Source organism: Pogoniulus pusillus, chromosome 11 (genome assembly GCF_015220805.1).
Source record: "Pogoniulus pusillus isolate bPogPus1 chromosome 11, bPogPus1.pri, whole genome shotgun sequence".
NCBI classification, from domain to species: Eukaryota; Metazoa; Chordata; class Aves; order Piciformes; family Lybiidae; genus Pogoniulus; species Pogoniulus pusillus.
The window spans coordinates 29,014,340-29,040,120 of NC_087274.1; the positions used below are offsets into that span (position 1 = coordinate 29,014,340).

At 45.1% G+C, this 25,781-nt stretch overlaps 1 protein-coding gene across 6 annotated transcripts in view; it reads right to left on the reverse strand.

Annotated features, from left to right (window-relative positions):
* SORCS2 (sortilin related VPS10 domain containing receptor 2) overlaps positions 1-25,781 on the reverse strand; it is a 671,789-nt gene that overhangs the window by 13,780 nt on the left and 632,228 nt on the right. For all 6 annotated transcript variants that reach the window (XM_064151649.1, XM_064151651.1, XM_064151646.1 and 3 more), the window contains exons 16-25: positions 24,366-24,499; positions 23,622-23,750; positions 22,065-22,236; positions 17,802-17,988; positions 12,082-12,215; positions 10,617-10,740; positions 7,904-8,016; positions 6,083-6,208; positions 4,356-4,455; positions 1,859-1,961 (exon numbers count right to left, since the gene is read on the reverse strand). In XM_064151649.1, the coding sequence (XP_064007719.1) occupies positions 1,859-1,961; positions 4,356-4,455; positions 6,083-6,208; positions 7,904-8,016; positions 10,617-10,740; positions 12,082-12,215; positions 17,802-17,988; positions 22,065-22,236; positions 23,622-23,750; positions 24,366-24,499 (1,322 nt within the window). The remainder of the gene's footprint in view (positions 1-1,858; positions 1,962-4,355; positions 4,456-6,082; positions 6,209-7,903; positions 8,017-10,616; positions 10,741-12,081; positions 12,216-17,801; positions 17,989-22,064; positions 22,237-23,621; positions 23,751-24,365; positions 24,500-25,781) is intronic.

Below are 25,781 nucleotides of genomic sequence, written 5' to 3' on the forward strand. Positions count from 1 at the left end.
TAGTCCTGTCACTGCCTGACAGCCTGAAGTCCCTCCCCAGCTTTTTTGGAGGCCCCCTTCAGATGCTGGTCACCTGGGAGCCTCCTCTTCTCCAGACAGAACAGCCCCAACTCTTTCAGTCTGTCTTCACAGCAGAGCTGCTCCAGCCCTCTGAGCATCCCAGTGGCCCTTCTCTGGACACACTCCATCCCCTCCACATCCCTCTTGTAATGGGGGCTCCAGAACTGGATGCAGTACTCCAGGTGGGGTCTCAGCAGAGCAGAGCAGAGGGGGAGAATCACCTCCCTCGCCCTGCTGGCCACACTGCTCCTGCTGCAGCCCTGTTTGGCCCTCCAGGCTGCAAGTGCACACTGCTGGAAAGTCTCCACTTCTGCACCCAGATTAAAACCCAGCAAAATGTAACTGCAGCTGATGACTTTCACAAATTATATACAGAAGAAGGAGAGACATTAAAGCTCACAATTTGCAAATTGCACTATAATTTCCTTCTTAATAAAAGCTCTGTCTATAAAGCAATGGTTCAAAAACTCAAGGAAAATGATTCTTTTCTTCTTCCTTTCTTGAATATTTTACACTCCTTTTGCCACCCAGCAACTGTGTCTGTTATTTAGTTGCTCTCATTTAAGAGCTAATAAGAGATATAAATCACAGAGCTTTCAAAAGATATCACCAACACATTTTATGATTCCACTCTACAAACAACAAATCTTCCATGCATTGTTACTGAAATAAAACAATTACAACACATCAACCATTTTTATGCTCTTCCTTGCTGCAGGCATCTAAAATAGCAAAGTGGCTTTTTATTTACTTGTAGACAGTCTGATACAGTGAGCTGTGCTTTGTCCTTTACAGCAACCAGCCACTGTGGGCTCTCAGAAACTCAAAGGCTGTGGTGAGAAGATGAAGAGATTCTTGGGATAGAGGGGGAGGGGGGGCCTCCTCTATTGAATTAAAACCTCTTTTCTTAGACTGTCTTACTTAAATGTTGTCTATGCCCACTGCTGTCACAGACTCAGTCTCATCCTCATTTCTACTGACTTTCTGCAGATGTTCTTCAGTGCCTATTTCAAATGAGCATCAATCTTTAAAGAACGAGACAAATGGATCGGCGTCCTCCCTAAAGCAAGTGCATCGGGATTTGATGGTGATGAAGGCTTGTGTCCACTATAAGCAAATGCAAGAGCCTTCTAAATGCCCATGAGATAACAAAATTAACAAGAGCTCAGCCAATGATTACAAGAACAGAATTCTTTGACTTGCAGGGTGCCCCAGCAGCAATGATTAAAACAAATCGTAAAGACCTCTCAGACTGTCAAAGTCTGGCAGGGCACCCTGTCAGGTTTGACAAAAGGTGTCTCAAAAAGGCCACTTGCAGAATTATTTCTCCTCTCAACACACTCTAGTGTCAAATTAATCCTAATCTATCTCCACCACTCATTCCATGTGGCATTGCCACAGCAATTAAAATGTAATGTGAGCAAAGAGAACCCCCCCCCAGAGAGCTCCGTCTTAGGATAAAATGACTTTTTCAGCATATCAGCATTGCAGATGCACTCTCTGCCATGATGGCTTTAGTTTGCTCATAACCACTAGGAGTAATGAGGTAGGAATTAACCAGGACCAATATTTTAGCTCAGGTCTCTTTCCTGATGATATTATTTAGACAAGCAGAACAAATTCTCCATCATTCTCCTATTGCTGCTCTTTATCTTGGAACACAGCAAGGGAGAGCAAGCATCACTGCAGTACTTTGGTACTTTCAAGAAATCTCTTTCCCAAACCTCTGTTTTCCTGATACCTTGATAAAAATTCTAACTCTTAAAATGTCTGTGTTGTTGTTTGAAGGTTTACTTGCCTTTTGAACTTGTAGAGGATGAAAGCCCCAACCGCGACTAGACAGATAACAAAGAGAACCACGATAGCCCAGTAGCCACTGCCTCCTCCGATCCTCTGAGCATCTGAAATAGGAAACAGAACAGCTCAGAACCTCTTTCACACCACTCACATCCCTGGGCTATCTTTTCTAAGGAACTGTCAGGTCAAAATACTTTTTTTCTTGTTATTTGTATGACCACTCCTTTGTGTTTGTAGCTTCTTCAAAAAGGCAACACCACAAAATTAATCGGTGCCTTGTGACTGAAGGACAGAGGTCCAATTTAAAAACAAAACCAAGAGCATAAAACCTTAAAGATTTAATTGTTTGCACCCTCACTGGGTGGTATTTCCTGGGAACCTCAAGCTCTCATAGGAAATGAACACACGCCCTAAGTACATGCATTGCAAAAGCAGAGCTATATTCATTTCACAGAAGAGGAAACTAAGGGTGTGAACAACAAATGAACTCAACGAGGGGACACAGTCTCAAGTTGTGCTGGGGGAGGTAGAGGCTGAATGTTAGGAGGAAGTTGCTGACAGAGAGAGTGATTTGCCATTGTAATGGGCTGCCCAGGGTGGTGGTGGAGTTGCCGTGCCTGAAGGTGCTCAGGCAGAGACTGGATGAGGCATTTAGTGCCATGGTCTAGTTGACTGGATAGGGCTGGGTGCTAGGTTGGACTGGATGATCTTGAAGGGCTCTTCCAGCCTGGTTGATTCTGTGATTCAAGGCCATGCATTGGTGAAGGCTGGAATGAACTCTTTCAGCGCAAGCTTTTTTGGGCTGGCTAAGGACTGCTGACTCTTAGAACTCACTGAGGTACCACATCAGAGGTGCATCACAGAGCTGCTGATCACAGTATCATCAAGGTTGGAAGAGACCTCACAGATCATCAAGTCCAACCCTTTACCACAGAGCTCAAGGTCAGACCATGGCACCAAGTGCCACGTCCAATCCTGCCTTGAACAGCTCCAGGGACGGCGACTCCACCACCTCCCCGGGCAGCCCATTCCAGTGTCCAATGACTCTCTCAGGGAAGAACTTTCTCCTCACCCCCAGCCTAAATCTCCCCTGGCACAGCCTGAGGCTGTGTCCTCTCGTTCTGGTGCTGGCCACCTGAGAGAAGAGAGCAACCTCCTCCTGGCCACAACCTCCCCTCAGGTAGTTGCAGACAGCAATGAGGTCTCCCCTGAGCCTCCTCTTCTCCAGGCTAACCAATCCCAGCTCCCTCAGCCTCTCCTCGTAGGGCTGTGCTCAAGGCCTCTCCCCAGCCTCTTCGCCCTTCTCTGGACACGCTCAAGCATCTCAATGCCCTTCCTAAACTGGGGGGCCCAGAACTGGATACAGTACTCAAGGTGTGGTCTAACCAGTGCAGAGTACAGGGGCAGAATGACCTCCCTGCTCCTGCTGACCACACTATTCCTGATGCAGGCCAGGATGCCACTGGCTCTCTTGGCCACCTGGGCACACTACTGGCTCATGTTCAGGTGGGTATCAATCAGCACCCCCAGATCCCTCTCTGTCTGGCTGCTCTCCAGCCACTCCGACTCCAGCCTGTATCTCTGCATAGGAGCTCTGTCCTCTATAGAGAGTTGACAGACAAAGAATCACAACAGCATTTACATAATGGACTGTGGACAGCTGAGCTTTCTGCCACCACACACTGAATTAAGAAAGGATATATCATGGGTTATGATTCACAAACTAAAATCACAGCACATTCTAAGACAAAGCACTGCCAAAGCTGAACTTCCTGGTTAAGAGATCATTTTAATCTATCTCTGCTCAAATACACACACGGATGCACACAGACTCTCTTCAATTCCCAGGCACACAGCAAAGCCAGAGATGCAGGAAATGCATGCACACAAACCATTGCTATTTGTTTTACAGACAGAAACAGCATGCAACTGATCTTGGAACAGGATTAGCAATGTGGAGACCCTGCCTTAAGCTTCGTGTCATGTGGATTTGAAGCTCAGAGATGCCAGGCTACATCCCAGACCCCTGGAGCTTTATCTACAGAGTTAATGGCTGAAGACTCTGCTTTCTCAGACACTGCTTTCACAACAGCTGGTGCAGCCAAAGCACTTCGGCAGGCAGTGCTTTCAGTGAAAGGTGGGGTCCTCCTTCAGACCCCAGCTCTATGTAACACTGGTGTTTAGCTATGACAGGGTTACACAGAAAACAGCAAGAACCTTCTGAAACAAAAGATGATGGATGGAAAAGCAAAATGTGTGAGAAACAGTTATTTGGTGGTGATGGTTAATGAATGCCAAATGAAAACCTATCCAAATGTAGGGGGGTGTGTGTGTATGTATTCACACATGCACACGGGTGCTTATGTGTGTCTATGGCACGAGTACAAGTCAGTTTGTGTGTGTACATGCAGACATCTAGATCTACAAAGGGATTTTCTCATTGTAAGAACTCAGACACCCAAAAACTGGTCTGCTGGGAGCTGTGTTTAGACATTTACCTGAATCGGAGTCAGCTAACGTCACCAAGACCCAGTATCCTCCCCTCAGGAAGAAACTGATGTTGTGTGCATTCAAGGCCTGCTTTATAGCCTCTATTCTCTGCAAACACAAGAGAGAACATCAGACTTCTCAGGCTCTGCTCCACTTCAGGAGAAGACTCAATGCTCTACAGAGGAAAACCTCTGTGCCATTGAACGGTGAGAAACTCCAAAAGCATTTGTCAGGGCTGAGCTGAACTCTTAAAGGAATTCCATATTTAAAAACATTGCAGAACTCCACGAGCCATAAAAGCTAAAAATGTCAAATCTTTCTATCTCCTCTACATCTTCTGCTAAGCAGAGGCTTTATGTCTGCCCAGCCTGTGACAGACAGCATGTCATTTGCACATACTGCTGGGTTTGCCTCGCTCGTAACTCACAGGACGCACAAGGCGTGTTCAAACCCCTCCATTCTTCTAACCTATCAGTAGAAGATCTATGATGTGACTTGAGATCACAAGCAACTGCTGCTTGGTAATGAACTGCACGTCATAACTCACCTCACCTCCTTTCCTATGAGGGGATGGATTCCATTTATACCTATCTCTTAGCAATATTCTGTAGAAACACATCCATCCATCCATGTGGGGAAAAAAACAACAAAACAGGATCCTTCATCTTTTTCCAGTGGATAAAGCACAGTAATATCTGTCCTTTCATGTTTTTATGGAGCAGAACCATTAAATATACCATCATATCCTAACCCCAGATGAAAAATTGCCTGATTTTCTCTTCTACTTGCTTGTGTCTCCAACATGGGCAATTTCCTGAAAGATCAAAGCCAGCTCCATCATTTTGGATGCAACATCCCATAGGATGCCAGATTAGAAATCTGCTTTACAAGCATGGAACCTTCACCAGTAACTCCTTTATGACATTATCAATTATGGTGCTCACCTCTGACAAAGGCTTTGCAGTGTAACAGAAATCCTTGCAACCTCTCTCTCGTTATGGACAGAGACTACACACAAGCTGAGACTCAAATATTCTCACTCTTACTGAGGAACATCTAACTTCTGAAACCATTCCCCTGACTTCATTATATCTTGGGGTGAGGGAGGATGCCTCCACATAAGGGTGATGTGAGCATAGGCTCAGTTATTTTACAAGCCAATCACCCCAGACAGCTTCTGAGAGTTTATCTTTTTTCCCCCAAGGTCTCAAACCAGAATGGATATGACAACTGCACTGACTAGCAGCCTTTAAAGTGATGCTAGCATCACTGAAACAGAGTCACTTTGTTTCAGTTCACGTTCATTCACATGTTCATGGCATATAATGCAAGAGGGGCCAGAACTCCAAGCTAATCTGACTGTCAGTAAGTGAAATTACTGAGCTGAGATGGTTCAGTCCTCATTAGGAACACCAGAGTTCCAAATACACTCTTTGCTCTAGCAGATCTTTCCAGACTCCTGTACCATCAGTGCTGGTTTTCTTTTAAGAATAAAAGGATATTCTTGAGGAATACACCAAAGCCAGTAAGCACTGGAAGGTGATGCTGGCCTGTCCACTGCCAAACAGCAGCTGTAGCTGTTGCTAGCTTTTACCTGCCTCTATCCAGGTGGGAGTAAGATCCTCACACAGTTAGGAAGCACCTTTCAATTTCATGTAGAGGCAACCGGAGTGCAGGCAGCAACGGCAAAACAAGATGAAGAGTGGCCTGGGCAGATGTAGTCTGCCCTGGTTACCTTATCACTAGGTACACTTCTCTTGTGTTTGGGCTGGTTTGCTGGCAGCAGCACATGCAGGTCAGCAGTCGTGGGCAGACCTGGCTTCACCACCGTCACCAGCGCTTCTTCGGGTGTGTTGGTCTCCTGCAACGCAAAGGACACTGTGTTCTGTAGCTGAGAGGAAACACACAAGTAACTCCAGGTGTCTTTTAGCCTTTGCTGCTCAGACCCTTAGCATTAAGAGAGGATTCCAGCAGCAGGTAAAACGTGAACAAAGCCAAACACAAATCAGCTGAAATGTGAGCTGCTCTGTGAAAGAGCTAAGCGCCTCTATCGCATTAAGGCGATTTAAGGGCATCGTGGCAAGAAGCAAAAATGAAGTGGTCTGGACTTTTAGCAAAGCTCTACAATGCTGGGCAGTGCTAGGGTAACACAGCAAACACTCCTAAGTGATTTAGAATCATTTGTGGGCCATTCAGACATTTAGTTTACTTAGAAGGGCATATTCATTACAGCTGTGTTTAGCTTAGGAAGTTGTTTTTTCATCTCTGGTTAATGAACAGCGAGAAGTTTCCAGAGTGAGTTTAAGAGCACCTAGATTCAGCTCCTGGCATTGTAATGAACACCTGCATCCTCCACTGAAAGTCAACTGCAGCCTTTTTCAGACCAGTTTGTGCTAGTGGTGCTTTTAGTTCCCAGTTCCTCCATGTATTGTAGGATACAGCCACACTGTTGAGGATGCCTCTGCTTACTGCAGAGGGGTTGGACTAGATGACCTTTGGAGGCCCATTCCAAGCCAAACCATTTGATTCTATGATTCCTGTAGCCTTTCTCTAACAGATTCTAGAATTCCATGAAATGGTTCATTCTCTTTGGTAAATGACTTAGCAAGTAATAAAATGTAAGGACTGCTTTGTAAGGAGTACAAAATCCGTTTGACAAACCATTCTTATGGAATAGGTTTCGATTGGACACAGTGGGAAATTACTCTAATTTGGCATTGGATGCAAACCTTAGGGGGAAAAAAAAAAGGAAGGAAATGATATCAAGTCAAAATTCCAGAACCTGATTTGCACTACTGCAAACTCAGGAAAAAGCCAAGGGATTAAAAATGTAAACAGTTTAAAAGCATCACCAACCTCCAGCTCAGGGCTCTCACCTCACTGCAGGCAACGTGAGCAACTGAAAAGCACAGCTCTAGAGCTCAGTTTTCATGGGGTGCTCTTTCCTTATCTCACCATACTGCTGCATGGCTTTGTACCTGATTTAACCTGCAGGATTCAGCTGTTCCCCATCCACATTTCCCTTCTGAACATGATCTACAAACCAGCTGTAGGAACCACGTGCCTACAGATTATATTTCACTGTCAGAGTTCCACAAGTGCCACTGTAAATGCTTGCTTTCTGCTTTGTTTGTACAGACAGGCAATGTCTTTGTGTTACACAGCATCCTCTACCTAACTTCTAAATATGTCACATTCAAGTTACTCCTCCTGTTCTGGAGGCAGCAGTGCATCTACTCCTAATCCCACAGAGCAATATTTGGCATTACTTACCAATTAGGCTGTGTTAGACTTTAACTCCCTATGTTACTGTTTCCTTTTCACAGCCTATAATCTAATTCTTCTCACCAAAATACTCTAGCTAGCTTCAAACTAGCACAGTTGTCTACAGCCAGCATGGAAAAGCAACACTAGGTCCAAACTTGTCTGGTGTGGCTCATGAGGTTCACTTGACTATTTTGCTCTGTCTTCTTCTTTCTAACTGAGGAGGCATTAGCTTAACCTTCAAGCTTTACAGCAGCTGAGGGACCACTTTATGAGCAATCTGAAGGAGCACCTTTGCCAGGAGTCGTGTTACCACCCGCCCTATGTCTTCTCTCCACTCCGGGATGTTGGGGTTGTACATGTCCAGGTGCTTAGTAAACTTCAGAGGAAGAACATGAAAATGATCTAGAAAACAAAACAAAACCAAACCAAACCCAAAGATTTTTGAACAAGCAACAACCCAGGATGCAAAAAGAGCTTTACAGAAATAAAAGCTGCCAATATGTATTGGGCACAATTTGCTGTGCAGCACGGCAGTGGCTGGGAGCCCTGCTGTTCTGTGTTGTGTTCTCTGCCTGTAGCAAGAGCACTTTCCTGTCAGGCACTCCATTCCTTCCTGCATTTTCATCAGCATCATCATATTTGTGCCTACAGATAGAAAAGCAGGAAGAAAAACCAAAAGCCCCAACCCCAAAGCAGATTTACATACATGCTCTGGAATTAGAACCCTGGCAGCAGTTTTTCCTTAGGACAATACAGCACACAGCCAGGGTTGGTCTCTCTTATTTGTGATGGGAATGCATCAGTGGACTTTATTCTTGCTGAATCATAAACATATGGGTTTGCCCATGACATGTTGCTGTAAAAGGAATACACTCCACAAGCTAGCTACAAAAATACATGAACAGGAAAGATAGGACAAAGGCTAAGTGCTGCCCTCTTTGAAATCATAAGAAAAAGGTACACCCACCCAGCTATTAGTGTTGAAATACCTGAAATACTAGAAATGGGCTCTTTCCTTGTAAACTGTCTCCAAAATCTTCTCTTTGTCCACATAGGCTCCTTGGCTGAACACTTGGGGAACTTAATATAATGCAGAGGAAAAGATCCTCTGGGATGCAAGAGTCCTAAAACCATAGAATTGTCAGGGCTGGAAGGCACCTCCAAGATCATCCAGTTCCAACGTCCCTACCATGGATAAGGACACCTCACACTAGATCAGATTGCTCAGAGCCACATCCAGCCTGGCCTTAAAAACTTCCAGTGATGAGGCTTCCACCACCTCCCTGGTCAACCTGTGCCAGTGTCTCACCATGCTTACGCTGAAGAACTTCTTAACGTGCAATCTGAATCTCCCCACTTCTAGTTTTGCACAATTCCCCCCAGTCTTAGCACTACCTGACATCCTAAAAAGTCCCTCACCAGTTTTCCTGTAGGTCCCCTTTAGATACTGGAAGGCCACAATAAGTTCTCCTTGGAACCTTCCCTTCTCCAGACTGAGCAGCCCCAATTATCTCAGCCTGTCCTTATGGCCAAGCAGCTCCAGCCCTCTGATCACCCTCGTGGCTCTTCTCTGGAGACATTCCAGCATGTCCAAATCTTTCTTGCAATATAGGGGCTCCAAAAGTGGATGCAGTACCATGCACCACCATGAGAGTGGTGAGAGGCTGGAATGGGTTGCCCAGGGAGGTGGTTGAGGCCCCATCCCTGGAGATGTTTGAGGCCAGGCTGGATGAGGCTGTGGCCAGCCTGATCTAGGGTAGGGTGTCCCCGCCCTTGGTAGGTGGTTGGAACTAAGATGATCCTTGTGGTCCCTTCCAACCCTGACTGATTCTATGATTACACTCCAGGTAGGGTCTCACCAGAGAGGTGCAGAGGTGGGGAATCACCTCCCTCAGCCTGCCAGCCACACTTCTCTTGATGCAGCCCAGGATACTGTTGGCTTTCCTGGGCTGCACCAAGAGTCAAACCTGTCCTCCTCAACACTTCCATCAGAACTGCATTTTAACCTGGTTTTGTTTTCCAAAGGTTTCTTTATTTCCCTCATGATCAGTCCATTCTTGCTTTTGAGATTACTAAGAGCAGGAGGAGTCTTGGAAAGCCCAAGTCATTATCTAGTCACACTAAGAGGATTATACCTCTAAGACTTCGAGGAAAGTGGATGCACTTATAAGTGGTAGCATAAATATTAAATCCATTCATCTTAGGGGAGGAGGAACATCCATAAAAGCTGCATTCAGCATCAGTGTGGGCTTTACCATTCTTTTCAATTAATAACTAGACTTAAAGGGAAAACTAACAAACTCCTCCTCAGCAAATGGAGATGTATCATGCTGTGTGTTTGGTGATATCTGAAGGCTTTTAGCTCTGCATTAAAAGGAAGCTTTTCCACTTATCTGCAGTCCTACACCCGACAGAACAAACACAAAAGTAAATAATTTCTCACAGTCTGTTCTGCCTTGCCACCACATTTTAAGACACAACAAAACACAGCAGGACAGGCAGTGAAACAAGAGCTGAAGGGTTATTCAATAATTAGAGCAGAGCTATACTTGATCCAACCCTCCCCCCCCCCCCCCAGATAAACATCAAAGAATTTGTGAGAAAAGGCAATTATTGCTCTTTTTTTCTTTTAATACTGAGAGCAGATAGAGAAGTAGATTTTCTTTTCTTAAAGAGGTATTTAAGCCAATTTATTTAGGAATTCTAATAATCTTTCTACTCACAGCCCAAAATACTACTCAAGTGCTATTGCTATATGCAGTGTTTGGGAATCATGATGGTGTTTAAAATAGGTTAAGGAAACAAAACTCTTCAGATGAAGCCCCTCCACGCCACCACAATGCTTAACTGCGTGGAGTTACCAACCTGACAGTTCATCCCTTCCATGTCAGGAATTAAAGGTGGCTTTAGAGAGAGTTTGATGTTGGGTCCAGTCGTGTCAGGGCTGGTTTAAGAGGTATAAGAAACAAGTGGATGTGAAACAAACGTGAGTAAGGTCTTACCGAATACGTGGACAACCTTAGAGTCCTGAAGCATGGAGCTCCCACAGGAAGCTTGCACTGTGACTCTGATGTCACCTGTTTCAGCAAACTTTGTCACCAGAAAGCTGTCCAGTGTAAGGAGAGGCTTTAAAAAAAACAAAAGATGAGTTGAAAGTAGAATTTCAGCAAGAACTATGCAAACAGTGTCTGAAGAGACACTATCCAAAAGCAGTTCATGTCAATGATTCAATTAATCAACACCTTATCAGTTTGGTCAACCACCATTTTCAACACAGACATTTGTCTCCCTGCATGGGTCCTTTAGAGACAGAATGGCTGCCAGCTGAAGCAAGGCTTTTCATTGGACAGGATTGGATTGGAAGGCTCCTCTGGAGGTCAAGTGCAACCTCCCTAGCAAAGCAGGGTCACCCTGGGCAGCTCATTTCTTTTAGAACCATTGGTAGAGTATTAGGTTTTCATTCAGATCCTGCTGGAATGAATAGATTTTGAGGCAGGCTCAACAACCTCACACCATTTTATCCAGCATGACATTAGCCTCCAAAAGAAGAAGAGTATGGCAGGGTTAAAGGGATAAATTCTGTTAACTGTTGACCATGACCCACAGAAGTCATGGGACTGTGAGCCCCAAGGTGGAGATGAGACACTGTTTCCTGACCACAAACCCCTCTCCACAAGGGCGCACTGATGCGTGGAGCCTCTTCTAGCAATGGCAAAGTCAACAACGAGCAGATGCAGGCAGGGATTTACAAGAAGAAAGTTCCCTGTGCTTATCTGAAGCCTTCCTCTGTCACATTTAGTCTGCCTCATAAATAAAATATGTCGCTTATCTCTTACTGAAAGAAATTGCCTTCAAAGAAATTAACCCTGCGAGACCAGAAGTATTCCCAACAGAAACACTTGCATGGTTGTTGCTCTAGGATATGTTTATCTAGATTTTCTATCCCCAAATGAGTATCACAAGATAGTTTGAGGTAGATATCCTTTTAGATGTCCTAGTTATCTCTGCTATGTCAGTTTATTTTAGACTCCCAGAAAATATTTATCTACTTGATGAATATATTTCCGTACGGCACTTGGGTTTGCAGCACTCCAGTTATCAACAGGCAAGTGCAGCAGTCACCAGTGCTATGGTCCCAAAAGCATTCCCCTCCACAAGTCTTTTTCCACAGGTAATGAAACAGAATAAATTGTTGTTTCCTCCCCAAAGTAACTCAAATCAGTTCTAGAAGAGAAATTTCCCATTTCCTCAAAAGTAGCAATAAAGGCAAGTCAACGCATCTGCAACGTGCGTGGTGGAACAGGGGATGTTAAGATAGTTCTGGCCACCAGACACTAAATGGCTCTTTGGTGTGAAAGATGATCCAAAACAAGTCTTGCAAGATGGAAGCATTTCTGTTAAAGGTGTCTCGCTCAACCTTTATTGGCAAGAGAATGAAAGTGATCTCAGTCAAAACCATTCAGGTACCTGAAGATTGTTTCCTATCCACCAGTAGAAGACCGTCAAATTAGGGTTCTTAGGCAGAACAACAGCTGTCAGGTTCACCTCCTGGTTTCTCCCAATGACTGGAACCACTTCCAAATTCAAAGCCTGCAGTGGAGCTGAACAAAATTCACAAGATGTCATTGAACAAGAATCCATCCATTTATTAGGGCCTCTTTCCCCAAAAGCCTCTCACCTAGACACGATAGGGTCCTGGATGTATTTTTCCCCTCCCTCATTCTCTTCCATGTGACTTGAAAGCTAGTTGGAAGGACCTCATTTCAATCACCAGCACCCCCAGAAAACCCCACTAATTCCTAGAGCAATGAGATGGATCACCAAAATGCACCTCACTTGATGCATGTTTTTGATGTTTGCCCAACTGCAGCAAACATAAGCAGTTAAAAGCGGAAAAGGCAATCACAGCTTTTGCCTCTTCCCCACCCCCCAGTAACAAAAGATCAACTGAATAGAACTCTAAGAAATCTCAAACTGCTAAGGGAAAAGCAGAAAACTGACAAAGAATGCTGCTGACTGCTCGTTTTCATTACAAAATGTCAGCTGTTGTGCTCACATCACCATTGATGCATGCTTTAAAATAGATGTGTACATCAGGGGACCGTTTACTTACAAATCAACATAGATCACATTTGAGTTCCAAAACCCCACCCACAGTAAGTTTATTCCTTTCTGAACTTCCACTTACAAAGGCTCTAAGTATTATTATTATCTGTAGAAAAGAAAAGCATCATCACAGTGATTTTATCTGCTGCTTTATGTCAGGTTTGGCTTCACAGTGCAGGAACTTTCACAAAGTCACAGAATGCCAGGTTGGAAGGAACCCCAAAGATCATCTGGACCAAGCCTTCAAGGTAGGGCATCTTCCTTACAGGGAGAGCCTGAGGGAGATGGGGCTCTTTAGCTTAGAGAAGAGAAACCTGAGAGGTGACATCATTCATGTTTATAAAGCTGTAAAGGGTGAGTACCAAGAGGCTGGAGCCAGGCTCTGCTTGGTGATGCCCAATGCCAGGACAAGGGGCAATGGGTGAAAGCCAAGGGATAGGAAGTTTCATGGAAGCAGGAGGAGGAATTTTTTTCATTGTGAGAGTGACAGAACACTGGAACAAGCTGCCCAGAGGGATTGTGGAGTCTCCCTCTCTGGTAATATTCATGACCCAGCTGGATGTGTTCCTGTGTGATCTGGTCTAGGTGATCCTGCTCTGACAGAGTGGTTGGACTGAGGGGGATGAGCTTTTGAGGTCCCTTCCAGCACTTGGCATTCAATGAGTCTGTGATTCTGTAATAGAGTTTAGAAAATCCTTCCCTTGGAGATTTCTGAGCGTATCTTTCTCAGGCTCTCTGAAGGTGGAAGCTTCCTAACAGCACAAGGTGATAACCAGAAGTTCTTAACTGCACCACCCAGCCAGGATACCAAACAGCTGCTCCAATGCACACTCCTTACACAGGGTGAAGCTAACCTGGCCAGTTGTGTTCCATTCTAAACATCTTCTAACTCCTTCAGAGGCCTTCATCTCAGTGTACACTTAACTGTAAGGAACACCCATCTGAAGCCTTTCTTTCACTCACTTTTCATGGACTGAATCATTGCCTGTTCACCTCCAAACCACTTGGACTGACCTGACTGAGAGCACCTTGTCCAAGCTGCACACTCCTTCCTCTCCCACCTGGCTTCCCCCAGCCTGTCAGATGTCTCATCTCAATGCACAGCTTGACTCTCATTCTACATTTTCCATCACTCAATAACCACCAACATGAATACAAGACATGTTGGGGGCTTAAATGAGTTGTTGCTTCAACAGTTTCTTTGCCAAAACAGAATGAAAATGCTCCTTCTGTTGCTGATGTCTTGAGGAAAAGTCAGAAATTCTAGGAATTCCATTTAATTTAGGTCCCCCAAGAAGCAGATTTTCCTTCTTATGAGGCAAATGAAAGAAGGCTGGAGAAGATCTGCATCGTTGTTTTGAGTGTGCCACCAATTTACATTTTCCCAGAGAAAACTAATCATTTTGAGATTAGGCTTTGCTCCTGAAGGAGGTTACTTCTTTCTCTAAAATTGTCAGGGTGGGAGCTGTTTGGTGCTTGACTGATGATTGGTATTTCAAGTTTGTCAGTCTGATACACTGGAAAGCTAAAAATAACTATTGTGAGTCTTGCTTGTCTCAGCCACCCAATTCTGTAACATGTTGGAAGAAGCTTCAAAGAATCCTTAAGTGTGGACAATTAGGAATGAGGCTGCCTTGCACTTTCTGTTTTCAAAGCTCCCTAATTCTTCACACACTACAGAGGCTATGGTTTCATGAAAAAGAAAATGCATGCCTAGTGCTTAGAATCATAGAATCAAGCAAGTTGGAAGAGACCTCCAAGATCATCCAGTCCAACCTAGCACCCAGCCCTGTCCAATCAACCAGACCACTAAGGGCCCCATCCAGTCTTTTCTTAAACACTCCCAGGGATGGTGACTCCACCACCTCCCTGGGCAGCCCATTCCAATGCCAATCACTCTCTCTGTAGAACTTCCTCCTAACATCCAGCTTAGACCTGCCCTGGCACAACTTGAGATTGTGTCCCCTTGTTCTGTTGCTGCTTGCCTGGGAGAAGAGCCCAACCCCACCTGGCTACAGCCTCCCTTCAGGTAGTTGTAGACAGCAATGAGGTCTGCCCTGAGCCTCCTCTTCTGCAGGCTGCACACCCCCAGCTCCCTCAGCCTCTCCTCACAGCGCTGTGCTCCAGGCCCCTCACCAGCCTTGCTGCCCTTCTCTGAACACTTTCCAGCACCTCAACATCTCTCTTGAATTGAGGAGCCCAGAACTGGACACAGCACTAAAGGTGTGGCCTGACCTGTGCTGAGTACAGGGGCAGAAGAACCTCCCTTGTCCTGCTGGCCACACTGTTCCTTATCCAGGCCAGGATGCCATTGGCTCTTCTGGCCACCTGGGCACACTGCTGGCTCATGTTCAGCTACTATCTACCAGCACCCCCAGATCCCTTTCTTCTTCAGTTCCTTTTATTTTAGGACACCTACTTGCATTTATTCTATGAGACCTGCTCTTATTTCTTGTGCAGTTCATCAGCAAGTTGTAGGTTGTGTTATCTGGATCAGAAAGCATCACCTGGATGTCAGGCCACAGTTCATACAATTGTCCTGCATTAAAGGGCATCCCATAGCAACAGAACTTTCTAGGGGGGAAAAAATATTCCCTTTACCATTTGTTCCTGATAAAAATCCCAAGAAATACCTCAGCTGGAGACAGAGTGAAAGCAGACTCTGAATAATTCTGCTTTCATAGTATTCTACAGTGAAAAATGTCCCTGAAGGCTATTAGTGTTTCTCTTGAGTGTAGACAGAGCAGTTTAATTAGTGCCAGCTAATTTCCTCAAATCTTGTAATTTACTTTAAAAATTAAACAGAGTAAATCACTCAGAGAGGATTTGTTCAAGCATTCTGGGTCACAGGGCTCCACGAGTCTTCCAGACCACAGGCAGCATCCATGGGCAAGCTCAGGAATGGACTACATCTGCTTTCAGTGCTCTGCTGCCTCTCCACTCCAGCAGCAAGGTTCTCTTAACACAGCAGTGATTCCCTTTGTGGCTTCTGCAGATGGTTGACATCCTTTGGGTTTACTGCTTACCCTGATACAGGCCACACCAGAAACACACTTTGAGAAAGCAGTTGTCCTGCTGTCCACCAGGGTTTGTTACTGCTCATCATCCTCTCTCTGAACAATAAGTTGCTTTCCCTGGAGAGAAGGATGCTACACAAAGTTTATTGCTGTTTGTTGCCTGCACAGATCTACTGCTCCTGTACTTAATCTACTTCTCAGCACTTAGAAGCTCCTAAAAAGTAATGGTGAAGACGTAAGTAATTTATCTGAGTTCTCTGGAGTCGTAAAATGGTTTAAAAAACAAACATGACAGAGTAAAAGAGAATGAAAGCAATGAGGAGAATTCAGTTCTGAGCCTTTCCATTTGATTTAGCAGGAGATTTGCCACCAGCATCAAGGAGCTGGGCTCCATCTGCCAATCAAAGCAGGAGTGGAAACTCTGGACCCAAGGACTGACTAGCAAAATACACAAATATCAGCAGTGGCAAAGCACACAGATGTGTGCACAGCCTCATGTGTGGCTCCAGTGATTTCTATTGCTTTGGGATTAGGAGGGAAGACACCAGTCACAACAGAGGGAAAAGAGACACCTGGAGAATGCCACATCAGTGTCTTTTCCTTTGATGCTTCTGAATTTGTGACACATGTGAAGAAAGACAAGGCAATAGCTGTCTTGAATCTCAAAGGAAGAGGAAAAGTTCAGTTCCAGTTATGAGTTTCCTTCTTCATTTCAATTATGAGATGACTGAGGTACATTAAGTGGGTGATGGTGCATGATATTCCCTGTGCCATGCTCTTCTTGTACTTTAAAGTCATTTGATGGAATGTTTTTAGGTCTTAATTAAGGACAAGGAGAGAAGTCTAAGTCAAGTAACCCTACTTGTCAACATGAAGTTCTATCCAAGTGCCACCTTCAAACTTTGTTAGAATTAACTATCTAGGTCCTAGCATTTTAGAATCATAGAATCAAGCAGGTTGGAAGAGACCTCCAAGCTCATCCAGTCCAACCTAGCACCCAGCTCTAGCCAGTCACTGGGGACCACGTCACTAAGTGCCTCATCCAGTCTTTTCTTGAGCACCTCTAGGGTGTTCCACCACCTCCCTGGGCAGCCAGAAACACTGAGATGTTGATCTTTTTTTGAGAATCATGGAAGAGTTTGTACACTTCTCAACACATCTGTTCACTTGCTTCAGACAGCACTGAAGACGACACAAAGTGTTAACACTTCAGCTGCTAACACTGCCAACAAGGTCCTGAGCCAGGAAGATAGCTCAAACCTGAGATTTGACCCGAGGCATGTTTGCTATTTCAGTCAGTGACACACCATCCTTCCCCCAAATCCAACCAACTCTACCTCTGCCCTCCTAATACACCAGGTTTACAAGCTTGTGTACTAACAACCTAACAGCACTGCCAGTCTGGGTGAGGGCACTGGAAAAAAAGTGCACTTCTCCTAACTGGAACAAGTTGTGATGGTTTAAAACTAAAACTTTAGCCTAGTTCCTAATTGCAAACAAGAATGGGAACTCTCTGGAGATCTTTGAGTAAAAGGTAAAGTAAGGGATTTGACAGAGTAGAACAATTATAGGTGTATGCTATTCCACTGGATTCCTGATTAGAACAGAGTTTACTGCACAAACTACTTCCCCCCCCCCTCCCTTTTCTTTGCTCTGGCTGCTGCTTTTGCTTGGCATTGCTGAGCTTCTTGTTATGGCAAAGCAGCAGTGGAGCTTTCTCTCTTCTTCCCTTGTACGGGCCAGAGAGGAGTTATTTGTTTTTCCCCTTTGTCCAGGGCTGTGTGAATCAGTACAAGGGGATCCTTGTATTGTTTCTGACTTGTAAATATATGTAGATATATTCTGTACACCTTTGGACATTTATCTTTAGTCCACCTTTGTAAATATAACCTTCCTTTTGCTTCCAAGTTGGGAATTTGTTTGGTATTTACTGCGGGGGTGTAAATTCCAATTTGTTGGGGTCCAAATCTAAGCCACTACACTAGACATTTTTTGCAGTATTTCATAGCTGTCAGGAGGTTTTAAAGCAGCAGCAGAGGTAAGAAAATCAAAGAACTGATTTACAGCTGACTTGGATGAACACCACAGCCTCATCTTGCCCAGCCACGTTCTCAGCCTTCACTGAGACGCGGTAGATGCCAGGGCTCTCGTAGCGGTGCCGGATGGGCTCTCCAGTCATCGTCAGGTTCACGTAGATTGCCTTGAAGCCATCTCCAAGATCCACCTGGTATTTGGTATTCAACATATCACCCTAAAAGAGAAACAGATCAAAAACATACTCAGTGGCCAGAACCAAGAAAACAGGACAGATGATCAGAACCATCTCCTGAATCACAGCATCATTTCGAGCCCCAGTCAGATATTCTCACTCTTGCCCCAGCTGCAGTAAAACCACTACAGCCACAGCAGAGATTTTGGTGCAACAGGTGCTGTGTGCATTGCTGGAGACAATATATGGTATCCTGTCCTGGCTCAGGAACAGTGTGGCCACCAGGACAAGGGAGGTTATTCTGCCCCTGTGCTCAGCACTGCTCAGGCCAAACCTTGAGTGCTGTGTCCAGTTCTGGCTCCTCAATTCAAGAGAGATGTTGAGGTGCTGGAATGTGTTCAGAGAAGGGCAATGAAGTTGGTGAGGGGCCTGGAGCAGAGCCCTGTGAGGAGAGGCTGAGGGAGCTGGGGGTGTGCAGCCTGCAGAAGAGGAGGCTCAGGGCAGACCTCATTGCTGCCTACAACTACCTGAAGGGAGGCTGTAGCCAGGTAAGGTTGGTCTCTTCTGCCAGGCAACCAGCAACAGAACAAGGGGACACAGTCTCAAGTTGTGCCAGGGGAGGTCTAGGCTGGATGTTAGGAGGAAGTTGTTGGCAGAGAGAGTGATTGGCATTGGAATGGGCTGCCCAGGGAGGTGGTGGAGTCACCATCCCTGGAGGTGTTGAAGCAAAGCCTGGCTGAGGCACTTAGTGCCATGGTCTGGTTGACTGGCTAGGGCTGGGTGCTAGGTGGGACTGGATGAGCTTGGAGGTCTTTTCCAACCTAGTTGATTCTATGATTCTATACCAAATTCCCACAGCAAGGAGCTACCTTAAGCCACTTCAGCTCACTAACTAAGTAGTATGACATAGGAACCACCACTCTTGCAGCTGCACAACAGCTACCAAAGCAGTGCAGAGCAGCACCAAGTTCTGAAGTGATGCTCATGTGATTGCAAACAACTGAATGTTGCTATTTTAGTGAAGTGCCACTCAGTGAACTTCCAGCTTATGCAATTATGAAGTAAAATCAATTAGTTTAGACCTTCCTCATGGCACCTTCTCACCATGTCCTCTAAGTTTCAACTATACAGACTTAAAATACCCAACGTGGAATCTTCCCAGAGTTGTGTTACATTATCAAAGGATAACAAAAGGAGGTTGGAGTCAGGTGGGGGACGGTCTCTTCTGCCTAGTAACAAGTGGTAGGGTGAGGGGAAATCACAGAATGTCACAGAATGTGAAGGGCTAGAAGGGACCTCAAAAGACCATGTAGTCCAACCTCCTGCAAGAGCAGGTCACCTAAACCAGATCACACATGAACACATCCAGGCAGGTCTTGAATATCTCCAGAGAGGGAGACTCCGCAACCCCCCTGGGCAGCCTGTTCCAGTGTTCTGTCACCCTTACAGTGCATAAAATTCCTCCTCACGTTTACATGAAATTTCCTATGCCACAAATGGCCTCAGGTTGTGCCAGGAGAAGTTTAGGTTGGACATAGTGACATTGGGCTGATGCTTGGGATGCCTCCCCTCAGCCTCCCCTTCTCCACACTAGGCAGCTCCGGTTCCCTCTGCTGCTCCCCATATCTTTCTCAGTATCATGGTGTGGATGCTCAGAAGAGTTGTCAGTGTGACAGTGTGGAAGCAGTCACAGGAGAATTTCTTTCAGCTGTGAGCAGCAGCACTTCCCCAATACTACACTTCCTTAAAAGTGCCTTAGCAAGCTGCCCTGCTTCCTTGGTCTTCAGCATTGCATCTCTGCTTGCTTCCTCCAGCACATGGCCATCACAGTCATGCAATTAAAACACACTGGATGATCAGGATGGTAGAAAAGCCTCTGGACAAACAAACTTCATTTAAAAACCTTCCTTGGCTCTAGGGTAGGAACCCACACAGCCTTATGCTAGCCAGTGACCTGAAAGGCCATCAGAGCAGAGAAAGGAGGACGTTCATTGAAGTTACCCAAAATCACTTCCTCAGAAGCCACTCTCTGAAATATGTTTATACCAAAATGTAATCCCTCAAAGGAGCATTAATGTAAAATCAAAGGAGGCAACAAGCCCAGAGCTTACACACCCTGGCACCACAAAGCTAAGAACAGACTATTATTGCTTCCTCTTTTTGTCATTTTGCAGGTTGGTTGATTTTCTTCCATGTTTTATCAGATGAAAGAGCATTGCTTGTAAAGTAAAAGAATATCCACAATAAGGAACCTTTGGGGTTATCAAATACCTAACCATCACATTTCAGCAAACATAAAGGACCTTGAAAGTTTCTTTGCTGTATTTTTCTTCCAAATAACACCTTGCTTTTGACAACAGATGGGGTAGAATTTAGTGGAGGAGATAACATGCTATTAAAGTTTAAAGCAAAGAGATGTCTTCTTGCCAGCAGTGTGCCAGTAAGTGGAATCTCTTTAGATGACATTAGCTTGCAAACAGTTCTTGTTTGCTCTTTCTTATGCTAACAAGTATACATGCATATTCTTTTCCAGGTGAGACAGAAACCAGTGTTGAAAGCAGGAGGTGCAAGCTTCTCTTCATGTTTTACTCTAATAACTTCCCCAGAGTACAGATGAGAGCGTTGCCTTCAAAAGACCAAGGCACTTCTGCTTCCCTGAGGAGGAAAGACAGCAGTGGACAGCAAACAGATGAGTCACATAAGGAGAAGGCAGCTAAATTTAAACAGAATTGGACATTTTTCATCTTGGTCAGCAGAGAAAATGGTAAGCTTTGGTTCATCCTAGCAGAGGTGTTTCTTAAACTCATTAGAGTTTGTGGTACAGATTAAGTCCTAAGCAATGTTTAGGACATTGGAGTACAAATATTATTCGCAGCCATAGAGGGCAGCAAACTGCTACATTTCTTCTCAGTCTGCCTTGCACTTGGCTGTCCCAAGCCAAGAGCTCCTCAGGAAGCACACCAGGGGATTCCCTTCCAGACCCCTCACTCCTGCAGACTTCTGAACAGTTTGAAACGTTTTACCAATTGCCACAGAGATCCGTGAAAGCTTCAGTACAAAGTCAGACTGCTAGTCAAAATCATCAGGGTCCAAATTGCAACCAAATGCTCTCCTCCACTAACAAACATTCCCAAACAAATCACAGAAGGCAGCAAAGTGTTGGGGCCCAGCAAGCCTTGGGACGTAGAGCCTGGGAGCTCCGTGTTCTGCACGTAACCTCCTTGGTTCCACCACAGAAATCAATCCCCAGTGCCCAATTTATGTCACACAGCTTTGCCAAAATGTGTGAGCTTGCTTCAAGTTCTGTCAGATCAGTGGGGTTAGCCAGGAACCTGCAGTAACCTGAGCACAGCAGTTACAGCCTAAGGCTAAGAGAAATGCTCTGGGGAACAGACCCGTGGCAAAGGATTCATCCCAAAGTTCCTCACTGCTGTTTGGCATTGTCTCTCCCAACAAACAGAAACCCCACACCTCTGGCAGCACAACTAATAGGCAATAAATGTTTTTTTTTATGCTGTGCTATGTGCTGGTTTCTGTGAAGCTTTGCCTCCATTCCTCTCTGAAAAGCAGAGTTTATAAAACACTTAAACCAGAATATTAAATTTCCTCTGCTTTTCTATTCTTCTCTGATGCAGCAGTTGAAATTGTCATTCTAAGGAGGCTCTGGTAACTTAGTTTCTTTGATTTTCCAAGCTTTTGCCTTTATGGAATAATGACTGTGCTGCTGAGGAGACATATCTCATTCCGTGGGCAGAACTTGGTGGTTCACTGAATGTACTGGATTGTGGGATTCAGTTGAAAACAGAGGTTTCACCCTTTAGAGAGTCATTCAGTTTTGTCTCGAGCAGAGTGATTTCCCATTGGAATGGGCTGCCCAGGGAGGTGGTGGAGGCACCGTCCCTGGAGGTCTTCAAGAAAAGACTGGATGAGGCACTTAGTGCTATGGTCTAGTTGACTGGCTAGGACTGGGTGCTAGGTTGGACTGGATGATCTTGGAGGTCTCTTCCAACCTGGCTGATTCTATGATTCTATGATTCATTCAGCAGCCAAGCAGACTGAAGAGAAAGGAACCCTAAAAATATCTAGCAACTTGGCATGAGCCCAATGTTCACTACTACCTGCTCTTGTCTGACGACGAAGGTGATGTCCTCCCCAGGCTTAACAGCCAGGCTTTCCTCTCTGATGCTGATCTGAAGTCCCCTGGGAGCAATCAACGGACACATGTGCTGCGCTAAGTTCTGCTGCAGGTCTACGCCGCCTTCGCACACGTTAGAAACAACTTTCCTGTACCTGCGAAAACAGCAAGGGACAAGCACCATGAACTGGAGGTGAGCAGGAGAATGCCATCAGAGGCACTGAATGGGGGATGGTAGCTGATGAATCCCTTGGCTTTGCAAAGAGACAAGACTGTAGATGACAAAACCAACTCGTGATGCAAATGCTTTGATGAGCGCCATTGCCTTTACTGAGTAAAAACTGTGGAAGAAAGAGGGTGTAGGAAACAGTAAGGATTTCACTTGCATGCCCTGGAAGACTCTGCTTTTTCCCAGTTAGAGACATGCCTGAGCAGCCCTTCAGAAGTTAGACACTCTGCTACCCTTTCTGCCATATCCTTTCCTATCATTCAACAGGCTTCACTGCTCAAGAGGTCTTGGTTCAAACCCCCCAAATCAGGAAGAGATTACACAAAGTGGCTTCTGCGTTAACCCAAAGCAAGCTGCTTAACTGCTGCTCTCAAACCCATGTGTTTCTTAAAGCACTTATTTGACATAACAGTGTAACAGAGTGAAAAGCCCAACACTTAAAAAAAACCCTAACAACGACCAAGGGGGATGTGGGATGTATCCAGTAATTATTTACAGATCTATTTCACTCAGGTATGTTATATTTAAGCACCCTTTAAAACTGGAGTAGGCTTTCACTCTTGAATTCCTTTTCTGTGTATCACAGCTGTCAGCCACAACTCAAAAGGCATCATTTTCCTCAGCAAGGCAAATATACAGAGAGCCCCTGATTCTGTTGCCAGATTTGACATTTTGTTCATTTGGTTCTCATCTCCACAGCTGACAGAGATGATGTTATGATAAGCCAGAATAGATGCCAGCTGCGAGTTATTCTCAGCACAGACGTCAGACTGCACCGTAGTGTATATTCTATGTGGTATTGTTTACCAAAGCTTTCCTTTGATTCTGAGTGTCCCATATGGGCAGCAAAAGAACCTGTTCTTCATGGAGTTCCTTATCCCTAGGGAAGTGAGAGGCTAGGAAGCGCTGTGAGATGTTATTGGCTCCTTACAGCAATGCACTGGATTCAAACTGAAAGCTGACCCGAATGCAAGGAATGGGCTGGAAGAGAAGGCTCTGGCTGCGCATTCTCGTCAGAAGGGCAACAGTGGCTACAAAATGGTACAAGAAAATGTTCAAAAAACCCAGCTGGGAACAAGACTGCTCCCTCTCCCCAGATGGATTCCTTTTTGAACTGCTGTGACCATGTAAAACCACATTTCTCTTCCATTGATCTGTAGAAAGCTTCTGCTCCGAGTCAGAACTTTTCAATTCTCCGTTTTAACAGTTTGTCTGATTTACATTTCCTTCAAAGCACTTCTGTGGCCCTTGGTCTGAAGGGCCCTCTTTTTGAGAGCCTCTGTCAGGCAGTGGAATACAAAATCAACTTACCCAGTGCTGCTGGTGTATGCCTGCCCAAGCACACAGTCTTCAGGAGGTGCTTCTGGGTTAAACCAAAAGTCAGCGAAGCATTTGCTGGACTCCGACTTCAGCGGCATGGAGCGCTCAAACCCATAGTCACTGGAAAACATGGACATCAAGAGTGCTACCAGCTCCACTTCACTCCTCACCCTAATGTAGTGTGGATGAGACTACTTCTTTTAAGAGTAAAAAGATATTTTAACTTGTTATTCTACCAGCTAGGCATAAAAGTTGATGAAGCCAACTCTGTTCTAAGGCTAATTTCAGTAGGAGCTGTACACACCTGGGGAAAAAACTGGTTGTAATTACTTTGTCAGTTCTGCAAAATTAACTCTCTTGGTAGCTGAGTGTTTTTTAAAAGGTTTCCTTTGCCACCCAGGCCAACACATTTCTTCTGGTTTTGTGTTTTGTTTTGCTTCATTTGCAAATAGAAAGGGTTTTCTCACCTTACAAATCGATCCAATGGTCATTTTTCAAGTCTCGGTCAATAGAGAAAAGCGTCAGGAGTTGTTCAGTCAGGTGAAGCAAACACTTAAAACATGGCAATGTTTTCAAACAAAGGCAAATGGGAAAGTGGCCTGTTATTCAAACAGCAGCTTGCCTGTTTGTTCATACACAACTATGTGAGGAGAGGGGCAAAAGGAGGCAAATATATCCATCTCAACCTCTAACTAACTATTTCTGGGCAATAAACCCGAATGTCCACAGACTCACCATAAGAAATCGGAGTTTGCACATTCACAGACTCTGGATGTGAGAGCTGAAGTGAAACTTCTCCCTTTAATGCACCAGGATGAAAGCTTCCTCTTCCGAAAGCTCCTCTGCTGGCCCATGATGCATCGATCACCCTGAAGATCAAAGCACCAGGCTTAGCACAAACCATAGCCCACTCTGCACAGACACGACCACATGTTGACCCGAAAAAGCCTGCCACAAGCTCATCTCAACTCTCTCATGTTCCAGAAGCTGCAGGCATCTGAAGAGGAAGTTCTTTACAGAGAGAGTGATTTGCCATTGGAATGGGCTGCCCAGGGAGGTGGTGGAGTCACCATCCCTGCAGCTGTTCAAAGAAAGATTGGATGAGGCACTTAGTGCCATAGTCTAATTCATAGAATCAAGCAGGTTGGAAGAGACCTCCAAGATCATCCAGTCCAACCTAGCGCCCAGCCCTAGCCAGTCAACTAGACCATGGCACTAAGTGCCTCATGCAGTCTTGTCTTGAACATCTCTAGAGATAGTGATAGATTGGACTGGATGATGTTGGAGGTCTCTTCCAACCTGGTTGATTCTATGATTTCAGAGCTGCAACACAAGCTGCTGAAGGGCCAGGAGAATAAATCTTATGAGGAATGGTTGAAGGACCTGAGGATGGTTAGTGTGAAAAAGAGGAGGCTGAGAGGAGATCCCATCACTGTGTACAGTTACCTCAAAGGAAGTTGTGGAGAGTTTGGTCTCTTCTCAGAGGTAATTAGTGATAGAACAAGAGGGAATGGCTTTAAGCTGTGACAGGGTAGGTTTAGACTGGTTGTTAGGAAACATTTGTTTCCCAGCAAGAGTGGTCAGGCATTGAAACGAGCTGCCCAGGGAGGAGGTAGAGTCACCAACCCTGGATCTGTTTAAAAGTCGTTTGGATGTGGCGCTTGCAGATATGGTTTAGGGTGCACCTTTTAGAGTAGGGTTCTCAGTTGGACTTGGTGACCCTGAGGGGCTTTTCCCACTGGAATGCTTCTGTGATTCTGTATTTTGGGGCACAAATCCAAAGCACATGAAAATTCAAGTGCATGCTAATGCATGGCCTGGTGTGTACAGGGTTGGCACAACCCAACAACTGGCAATTTAAAAACTCAGTGTGGATGCAGATGGTTGAAGTTCTACCTAAATCACCATGTCAACAGGAAGCACCAAGCATGTGGACACAAGCAGAATGAAGACTGAGTGAACAGGCTCTACTGGTAACTGAGCAGTTGCAAGTGCTCTGTCCAAGTCATTTTAGTAGTTTATGTTTGTGAAAGACATTTCAAAACCAATATCCAAAGACACTGCTGCTTTTTAGGCTCAGGTCCTTTGTCAATTCACAGTATTCCCAAACAATATAAAATGAGGCATGAGATATTAGTAAATGAGAACTAG